Genomic DNA, 10,844 nt, shown 5'->3' with positions numbered 1-10,844 from the left:
AGACTGTTTTAAAGCATACTGAAACATTTAACAGTTAGGACAACATTTCTGTAGGGACAGAAGTAATCTGAGCTTACTCGAGACCAAAGTTCATGCATGTGGCTTGTAGCACCACTTCCAGAAACCTATTTAAAACATGTCAGATGAGGGCTTTATAACAAAGATGACATACTAAAATGGCAGCTGTAGGTCCAAAGGAGTGGGGCAGCTCCTTGCACCTTGCCTCTGACTACCAAAGCAAGTAGAGATGTGTGAGAAAGGAGCGACAAGGGGAATGATGCCTGGTCCCCACCACAGGCACGGGATGTGCTGTCCTGTTGGCTCACGTCTACTGCCAGCAGTCATTAAAAATTCACCACATGACAGCAGAAGAGGGCAATGAGGTCCCCTGGGAAGAGCCCCACACAGAGACCCCTGCCAGGGAGCTAGAGGAAACACTGAGGGCAACCACTTTTAGCAATGCTCTTATTGTGATCAGGCTCGGCTTTCCCTGTGGATGCAGCACTTCAGGCTGCTCTCTGTCTTGGCCCTGGGGCCACGGGGACCTGACATCAGCTCTGTGTGGCAGACATCACTTCAGCCAACGCTGAGGACAGAGCCAAGGCACGTGTCAAGGGACAAAGCAGGCTCTGTGGCTGGTGGGAAGGCAGTAACATACCCTTGCTGCCACCAGAGCACAATTTTACCCAGGAAAAGAAACACCTAGACAGAAGAGCCTCTGCTAGGCTCTCAGGCAGACCAAGGCACTTGCATACTGCAGCATCACATTGCTGCAGGCCGGAAAACAGGCATCTAGCCCAACAGCATTTTAAAGTGGAGCTTCGGAGTGCTCTGGGCACAAAGGGGAGCAAGCCGACGAAGCCAGTTCTTGCTGTATCCCTGCACCTGCTGCTGAAATTCAGTGGTTTTGCTTTTGCTGCCAGCAAGGTGATGCAGTTTCCCACCCAGCAGTAACGCAGGACAGTGGTCTTCAAGGATTATGAGCACCTTGCTGGCTGCCAAGACCTTGTCCAGCATAGGTGGCCACACCCGAGGCTGTTTTCCTACCACAACTGAGGACGTGGGTGGGGAAGCAGGCATGGATTGCCCCAGAGCACTGAGGTGTTCCACAGAAGTGCCTGCAAGCACAAGCTGCACCAACCCCAAACCTTTGGCATGGGGACGGCAGGCTGGGACCAGCTGAACGTGTGGAAAACCCATCGCCATAGCATCCAGCTCTGAGTCAAAGCGTGACATTTTCTAATAAAATAAAAAGCAGCTGAGGCTGGCTGGCTGCAGAGTGATGAGCTGGCATGAGCAGATTTCCTGGCACCGGGTGTGGGTGCTGGTGCAGGCTCCCCAGCTTTACCTGCCTGCATCCCTCCAGCACAGGGAAGGAAATTTAAAAATAAACTAAAAAGAAGAGAAAAAAAAAAAAGAGGAAAAGAGACCGAGTCAGATGTTTTTCAGCACTGTGAACACATCTTGGGTCCAGTGCAGGAAGTGGCTGATGAGGCTGCGGACCCCAGAGCTGCAGCACAATGGCAGCGTTAGCACAAGCGCACACCGTGACTGCAAAGTGCCCAGGCAGAGAAACACATGCATGGCCAAGGTCAGGCAGTCCTCGTGGGTGCGGAAAGGAAAGGAGACATCCTCTCCAGCAAACACACCAACGAGCTCTATCAGCTAATGACAAAGGACATGAGTATTTAGGCAAAATACGAAACCCCCACCCCCACTGTAGATGAAAACATCTCAGCCCAGGAAGGTGCAGAAAAACAGATCTTGCTAATTAGCCATTCGCTAATTATTGACCATCTCCTCTGAGTTTTCCTTTTTCCACGATTAATTATTTATCCAACCATCCCGATTTTAAGTTCCTTTGTGCAGATTCTGCTGGCACAGGGCAGCGTAAGTAGAAAATCTTATGAAAACCAGCTGACACTGATTACTAAAAGTAATTAGGAGAAAATTGCTCAGCATCTTTATAACATTCAAGCCAAGTCCTGTCGCTGAATCAAACTGGCCATGTGTGCCCTGATGGGACTGAGGAAGGGACAGAATCTGCAGTAGGAAGCTAAATGGACAATACAGACCACTCAGGACAGAGAGTCTGGATAAAAACAGTGCTTTGAAAAGCGTGTGCTGAAAATGCAGCCTTCTCCTCACTGCACAAAGCTCCTAGCCATTGCCTAGCTGACACTTTTTTTTTTTTCCCAGGGATTTGAAAAGGGGTAAGAAAATGCATCTAAGAGCTTGGTCTTCCGAACTGCAGGTCTGCAGAAATCCCTCCTTCCCTCCCAGGATTCACTTTGTTGGCTATTGAAGGAGAAAAACGTGCATTGCAGAGGGGTGGTGCTGCACGAAAATGAAGGATAATCACTTCCCTGACATCGGCTCAGAAGAAAGCCAGAAGCGGGTCCCCAGCTTCTCAGGCAGCCATTTATGCTTGTCCAACGTGAGGAAGTGAAGGGCACGGACAATGCTACCAAATGGCTGGAACAGCAGCTTGCATCTGCTCTGTGTTCATGAACACAGGACCCAAGCCAGCTGGTGAGGAAAGTAACACACCAAGCCAAGCAAATAGGAACCTGTGCTTCCCCTGGTGCGACGGGGCTCACTCCCATGACTTTGTAGCCCTTCTGGGATGCTCTCCTGCCTGCGGGAGGCTGCCCCGTGCCAGGCTGATAGGAACACCGGAGCCGTGACAGCTCAGCTACACCACTCACACTGGTAGCTAACGTGGAGATGCCCACCAGCATCATCACTTCACCTTGCTTTCATGCACAGTAATAGAAAGCAGCTCGAGGTCTTTTCTGCTCCTTTCACAGAATCAGAGAATCATCTAAGTTGGAAAAGACCTTCAAAATCATGAAGGCCAACCGTCAGCCTGATCTACTGAGTCCCATCACTAAGCCGTGTCCCTTAGTGCCCTGTCTCCCTTCTCCTGAAGCACCCTGCAGAGCACGTGTCCGGCTGGCCCTTCACCATTAACAAAGCCCCTGTGCACCTCCACCCCTTCCAAGACGCACTAATGAACCTACGCTGCTCTTTGCCCAGGGAATAAATCCCTGCTCTGCAGCCAATCCGCCCAGCCTGAGTCCTCCTCAGCCTGAGTGAGGAGGTTTGTCACGGCACGTGTTCCTGCATGAGGCCTGCTGCCATCTCAGGACGTTCAGCCGCCACTCTGGCTAGCAGGGAGGAGGGCAGGGGCGGGGCGGAGGTTATTACCTGCTGCGAAGCTGTCTGCATTGCGTGCTATCAGCAGAAACAGGAGCAGGGTGATGCTCGATGCTTGCCAGCGCAAGTGGGGCGTGATGTTCAGATACACAAATAAAAGGCAAGGAGTTGGCTGGGGATCTCGGCACCGTCCAGCCCTTGGCCGTGGAGCTGGCTGCTTCCAGCAGCCCCGTGCCTTCTGCCTTGCTGCAGGGGGAAGCTGGCATGGAGGCAGCGAGTGCAGGTCAGGCCAGGCTATCGGCCCTTCCTCCCTCATCCCCCTCAGCTCCCTCCTGGCAGGGGAGGAAGGCTTCTGTGTGAGGCAGGGAGTTACACCCAGCTCTTCTCCTCTCCAGCACGCTGCTTCCAATCACGCCCGTGCTGGAGGCCAATCTCATGCTCCCTGCTGAGCACCATGAATCTGCAGGACTGAGGCCAATGGTATTGTGGTTGTTTGTAATAACGACACTGTGAAGAACGAAGGGGAAAAAATAAAATAAAATGGAATAACAAAGTATGTATGCCTGGTCTGTACACAGCCTATGTCCTCCACTGTCTTGCATCAGTGGTGTCAACAATGTGTTCCTTTTATCCTCCCTGGTCCTTCTCATAATTCTGTCATTGTATCTCAGTCCTGACCCACAACTTTTCCTCTTTCTCTTCCCTTCATTACTGCACTCCCAGAGCAGGGAGTGGAAGCTCCCACATGTGCAGTTATTGTATGATGCAGAACTTATAGTGCCTTCCAAACTCCAGATCTCAACAATGTCAAGAATCTTTTGAGGCATTAATTCATTAGTGGCTTGCAATGTATCCACTGAGCAGGTCACTCTTATTCTTCCCATTTGACAGAGAAAAGAATACGAGGCAGAGCAAAGCTGAACTTTCTTTTCCCCAAGACCACACAAGAAAGTACGTGGGCGAACCAGGGGATGTGCATGGACTCTGTGGCTTCTGGTCCTGTGCTTTAGCCACACGGCCAACCTTTTCCGTTGGCCTGCCCTCGCAGCTTGCCACAACCCAGATCTGGAGCTAAAGGACTATAGATGCCAACTGAAACCTATGAAAAAGCTGATGCCAACATAACTATGAAATATTCGTGCATGAATGTCAAGCTACAGAGACATTAATTTGCTTTGTGCAAGCAGCTCTTCTAGTCCAAGTCCACAATGCTGTTCTTTCAACAAACTTACTTTTAATAATAAAATTAAGGCTATGCCATATTGGTGTTGCATACAGGCAGTATTAGGATAATATTTGTGGGGCAAGACATACTCACGCCCCAGGGGGATGTACTCATCAAGTCTTAAACAACTACGCTGAATAACTACTTGCATCAGTGAATCCAGGACTTTGTGTGTAGGCCCTAAACAAAATCCTTCACCCCTGCAGGCTCTGACAGCCTGCTGTGTTTCCTCTTTCCTTCCTTCTCCTTTCCAGATATTTACAAGAACTTTAAAGAGATGCCTCTCAAACAAACACCAAAAGCACTAAAGATCTTACCATGTACTTCAATGTATAGAAACTTCATGTTCTTTCTGTTAGCTTCTCTGTACCTATGCTGCTTCAGAAATGTTCACTTGCTCAACACAATGCAGCACGATTGTGAAGAGCTGGACAGATTCTGTAGTAACATCAGTCCCCCTCCTGCATCGTGTGAAGTTGGTGCACAACACATCCACACCGATCTACTACTGCGTTTATTGTGCTTTGCTATGTTTACTTGTGCACACACAGATCTTTCTAAATGAAACTTGATTCTTACTTTCATGGCTGTGTTAACATGACACCAAGTCCTGCTCCTCCGGCATTTTGCAGGGGGATGAGGATGTCATACTGACACATCCAGGGCTTGATCTGACAGTAGACAAGGACTGCAAAAAAAGCCTCTGGTATGAACGGGCTCAGCTGTGAGGAGAAAACTCTCCTGCTTTGAAGCGTGTGAACCCTCACGTGTTCAACAGAGATTTGGGGGGAGGATGGGGATGGCACAATGTAAGCTTATAGGCACAGAGGAAGGCAAAGGTTTTTATGCTTTATACCATCAGAAGACTTTGCCTTGCACTTCCTTCTTTCCCCACAGCCTCTGAACTCTAATTCAGGTCTAACCTTTTCAAATGTAAGCAGCACTGCTCTATGCTGTCTCAAATCAGACGTTTTGAAACACAGGGCTGACTGCTGCCCTCCGTTACCTTCCCTAATCCACCTGCCTGCAGTCCCAGGCATAGCAAACAGAGGGGTTTGTCTCCTTTTGTCACAATACGCATGGTTTTAGGACACACAGTGACAATCAGGACAAAAATATCATTGGGATTTCATCGTATTGTGCCAATGAAATGTAATTTGGCAGCACACAGAGAATGCAGCAGAATAACAGCAGGGAAGATGGTGATGGAAAACCCCACACTCAGGCTGCAGGTGCCAGCTTATGAGTGGTCCTGGAAATCAAACATAAGAGAGACATATACACGTGTACATGCATGCACATGCACACATGGACACACAGATTTATGGAAGTCAGGAGGTGCAGGAAGCATTTGAACACAGCCACCAATGCAGAGAGCAGCAGCTTACCTCCCAGCCTTCAGAAAGGACGGACACGTGGGTAGGAGCTGCCACAAACCTAGGTGACCGCTCCTCTGCTACTCTGAACTGGGGGTCCTGGCAGAAAGGCAGTGCTGGCAGAGCACATGCGGGCACCAGAAAAGCTAAAGAGCTCAAACCCAGTTCTCCAGTGAAAAAATGTGGCTGAAAGTCTTGATTACTGCATGGGTTGCAATTATTTCTTGTCTCCAAGGAAAAAGAAACATCTCTTGGGTGCCAAGAGCAAGTGAAAGGGAGAAGAGAAGAATGGAAATCACTGCAGGGCAGTTTAGAGGTAAGGCATCCAAAGGGAGGATCACATGGTGAGGCTGAGGAGGTGAAAACCAGAAGGGGTGAAATTTGCAATTAATAGATTGATGGGTTCTGCTTCTCGTACCAGACACCATCTTTGTCATGAGGCAGAGGCAATGCAGTTTTAATTGCCTGCACTGCATTTGGGAAACAGCTGTGCAAGACAAACACATTTTTTTTTTTTAATAGTGGGTCATCATATTTTCTCGAAAACATATGTTGAGGCTGTGCATACGGATGCCATACCCTGTGCCCCTGGTGAGGAAAACAAAAGTTCTTACTGCTTTCATAAATAAAATTTAAAAGAAGAGACAATATTTTCATTTTCACACTAGCAGCAAGCAGCAGACGAGAATCAAGACGTGCAAAGAGATGCAAGCATGTCCTTTCCAACAGATACCTTCTTCTTTGCCAGCAATAAGTCCTGGTAAGCATTTGAACGGAGGAAGCGCGCGTAGCTGTCACTCTTCATCAGCTTGTAAATGTGCTCCTGTGGGACGGGAGGAAATGAGAGACAGAGAATTGTTATCAAACCTCATTTAGACATCACAGGGATTTAAAACACAATGAATTAGAAGGAAGAGAGACTGATCAAAGTTCTAATTAAGTCTGCTATTATCGATTATGCGCGTTGTGGTGGTATACAGGAGGTCCATCCTGGGGCAGGACCCTGCTGTGCTTGGGGCTGCATAAACACAAAGCACAAAGATGGCCCTCGCCCCAAAAGGCTGGCACACATTATTCAGTAATCAGTGTTATTTTGTAAAGACTGCAATTCTCACCATTCCCCAGATTATAAACAGGTGTCCAGCCAGACTGAAACTACTGGGATGGCTCAAGATGGAAGAAATAAATGTCAGAATCTGTCCCATAGATTGGGTTGCATTTTACCACTCATAGATACTTGCACTATCACCCAGCATTCCCTTTATAGTTCATAGAGGGGAACTGATACTTGGACACATTTCACCTCCACTTAAGACAGACACTCAAAATAAGCCAAACTGTTCATGTCCTGAAAAAGCCTCTATCTCTAGCTGACCATACGTGGAGCTTATAGGCCTAGCTCAGACGTGAACGTCTGCACCGTGTGTATAAAGTTACATCAGATGAGTCCCTCATCACCACAAGGTCTTTTTTCTCCTACCGAGTCAAACTGCTGTCACCAGTTTGCTCTGAGAGTACAGCACCTACGGTGTGCAGCTTCAGTCTTATGAGGGGGTGTTTAACTGCAGCAGAACTTCATGCTAACTCTTTTCCATTTGCCTTGCTTAGTTTTACTTGCCTGATGAAAATCCCATATTAGAGTCAGCTCTTCTAATTTTACCTGGATTTGTAAATAGATATTAGTCCAAACATCAAGAAAATCAAACCACAATGCTTTGGCCAAATAAGGACTGAGAACACACTAAGGGAACTCAAACGAAAAACAGGCACTTTGGGCATTTCTCTTAGACTTTGCCCATGGAAGCACTTTTATAGAGTTAATGAGTTGTTTTACCTATACTGATTTATACAACAAGAAATATTCTCCCCTGCCCTACAGACATTGCAGATGAAACTTTGGAAGAGGCAAACCAGACTCAAGTCACAAAGCTTATTTCACAGTGTTAATAAGCCAAGCAGAATTCCCTTATCGTCCCCATCAAGGGCGATTAGCGATGACCTGTCTGTACACAGAAGAACTGCTTAATTCAGCTTTCTTGCACTATTCAGTGTATAGTCAGTCTTAAGATGGGCAAAACTGCCACTGGTGTTACTCAGATTCAGAGTAAAACGTATCCTTTGAGCTACAGCCTGGTGTGGGACAGTTTTTACTGGTTAATTTCCACATTTGCTTTCAGACCTGTCAAATCCTCATTTCTGTGAAACTATCTGAAGGATAGCACAAGATTTTGTGAAAGAAATGCTTGTATAAAGTCATTTAGCAAACACAACCCCTTCTCACTGCAGAAAACAAACAGAAGGGAGGGCACAGCTCCACACTTATCAGGACAGAATGAACAAAGCAGAAGCTGAGACAAGGACAGGGAAAATAATGCAAACCATGGATATGGTCAACAACAGGTTTGTACTTCTCTGGTATGAGTAAGGATTTTCAGCACCAGCTCTCTCTCAAGCACTTCACCTAGTAGAAACTCAGCATTCAGTTGATTTAAACCCAGCCACGGTGCAAACAGCTCAGCTGTGTTGTTACCTCTTAAATCTCGGAAGGAGACTCCATCTCCTCCTAATAAGTTCTTCATAATTAATTGGAAAAAAACCTCACCACCTAACTGCATACTTAAAAGGCTTTTTCCTTCCTCATCCAGGACCATGGGTGGCTGATGAGTAACTGGGGCAGCCACCTTGCAGCCCCATCAGGAGTAAGGGCTGGAAGGGTCTCCAGAGCCTTCCTCCTCCTGGTGATCCACCCTTACCGCACCCTGTACATGCAGGGTGCTGGTGGGATGGGGTACTGAAGTGGGGAGGAAGGTGCTGTGGGGCTGAGGTACAGCACTGGGTAACAGGGATATTTTGACTGATATTTTGATATACAGGTGATTACATTTTTCGACTACCTTTGAACTCCCAGTGGTTTCTTTACCTGTGGTCAGACAACTGGGTCTGCTCTGAAAGGCAGAGATAATATTTTTGGAAAATAACATTCAGTTTTCATTTTTGCCCAGGCAGATCACATTAGCTGCTTTCATGTTAAGAGGAACACAGTGGAGCAGAGACTACTGGCCATATAACCCACCGGCATGCAAGCAAAACCCATCATTCTTACTCATGTCAAGATGACTTCATGTACTTGACCTTAAAACAGTATAAACTCAATAACTGACTGTTGGAAGGGGGAAAAATTACTTTGATCCTCAGATGAAATAAACCACAAGCCAACTTCTCAGGTGAGGCCACTCCATGAAGAAGAGGAGTACTGCACACCACATTCCTAGGTAACTGCTATGAAGGATTTTCTCTGCTTTTTACATCTTGGAACTGCTGAGCAGCACTGCTACCTTTCAGCTGTTCACTAATGATATAATGAAATGGGGAATAGCTATTCCTAGGCTTTGAATGCTAAGGAAGAAAGAAGGCCACGCACGGGGGAAGGGAGGGACACATACAGCTTCAGATGCAAACTTTCCTGCTTAATCACAAGAATTCAAAGGGCTGGCTTTCAGAAGCTCTGGACTGGAGGCACAAATGAGGCACTGATCATTTATTTTATAGCACTGCATTTCTGAAGCACCTAGTGGAAATCTGAGCCACTTGCTCAGGCCAGCAAAGACTGCTTACCAATAAGCAACAGCAAAGGACAGCTTACACTGCTGCAGCCAAACTCCCTGCTGAGACTGCACCACGAGGGTTCCTGCTGAAATTGAGGCTGCAGTATGCGTCCAGCTGCCACACAGCCAGCCTAGCTGCAGGACAGGGAAACTGACTGGGACATCGGTTTTCATCTTTATCCTTCCTCTATTCTTCATCACCAAGCTGTTTTCTGGTATACCTTCTGGAATCCAGAACTTTCTAGGAGGTGATGGATCTAGGGTGATCCTTGTGGGCTCCTTCTAACTCCGGTGTTCCAAGAATTTACAGCTAGCACTGAGCAGCTCCTCATTTCTTAAATGCACTGAAAGCCACCAGAGGTCTAGCAACTGAGAATAATCTTTTGAGACAGCCTGAGCAACGGGCATATTAGCAGAGGTGCGTGCACGGATTTAGCTGCCCTGTGCAACTTTTGCAAATTGGCTTGTCCCCATGCATCACAGATTTTTAACTCACTTGGGATCATTGCAACCCACTGGTCTCTCACATCCTAATTTACTGAGCAGCTGCTTTTGTTTCTTCTTTTTATCACATGGTGAAGAGGGAGCATCACTTCACCAAAGACTGCAGCCAGCATTTCCAAAGACTGCACGTGATATGCATGCGTGCTCCATGACATACCTGAGGCTGCTGGCAAGAAATGTCAGCCTTCCTATCCTTATGCTCAGAGAACTCTGCATTTTATAAACTTGCTTATTATAGGGGAATGAGCTCATTATTATTGACTCCCTGAATACACAAAGCAAATTGACTATTTGTGTAATTTTTAACAACGCAGCTGCAGCTCTGGACATCGCAGTCTGTTGCACTGCAAGCAGTCTGGCCAGAATTATCACTCTGACATTTCTTTGTGAGTGCCATGGGAAACTGCTATGCCACATGTGCACAGCAGAAGGAGAAGCATTTCACCTCGGAAGCACAGCAACTCCCGGCCATTTCTGGGTACCACTTCCCAGGCAGGGCTCAGAGTCCCAGCTCCTTGCTCTAGCCTTCAGACAGCCCTCCTTATGGGAGTCACGCTGAAATTAAAAAATACATAAAATCTTCTAATGAAAATTGCCTAAGTGATCTATTAAGCCATTAAACGAGGTAGCACCCTGCTTTTAAAACCTAATAAAGGGTGGAAAAAAAATCTTTCAAGATTTGTCCAGGAGTCCACAGGCCCCACGCACCCCATTGCTCTCCCCTGCAGCCCTGCCAGCTTTCAGTGGTGCTTCCCAGGTCCTGAGCCAAGGTGCCAGGGGCGATGGGGTCTGTGTGCATCTCCTCTTTAGAAAAAGGCAGAGCCATCTGGTGCCTCGTGCACCTGAATCACGTCTCGCCTGCGGGGGGAAGAAGCAAGCACAGGGGCTGAGGGCTGTGCAGCCGCACCAAACCTGCTCTCTGTCCTTAGGCTTGTACAACGGGAGCTACACTTCGGAGAACACAGCCATCCATCC

General features: G+C 47.5%; 1 protein-coding gene across 26 annotated transcripts in view; it reads right to left on the bottom strand.

Moving 5' to 3' along the window:
• The window catches only part of RGS6 (regulator of G protein signaling 6), a 281,434-nt gene that overhangs the window by 23,890 nt on the left and 246,700 nt on the right, over window positions 1-10,844 (bottom strand). For all 26 annotated transcript variants that reach the window (XM_080596046.1, XM_080596036.1, XM_080596026.1 and 23 more), the window contains one exon: window positions 6,494-6,583. In XM_080596046.1, coding sequence (XP_080452172.1) covers window positions 6,494-6,583 — 90 coding nt within the window. The remainder of the gene's footprint in view (window positions 1-6,493; window positions 6,584-10,844) is intronic.

The sequence above is a fragment of the Anser brachyrhynchus genome, assembly GCF_964034855.1.
Source record: "Anser brachyrhynchus genome assembly, chromosome: 5".
NCBI lineage: Eukaryota > Metazoa > Chordata > Aves > Anseriformes > Anatidae > Anser > Anser brachyrhynchus.
The sequence above is the reverse complement of the archived record's forward strand: the minus strand, read 5'-3'. Positions and strand labels throughout refer to the sequence as shown.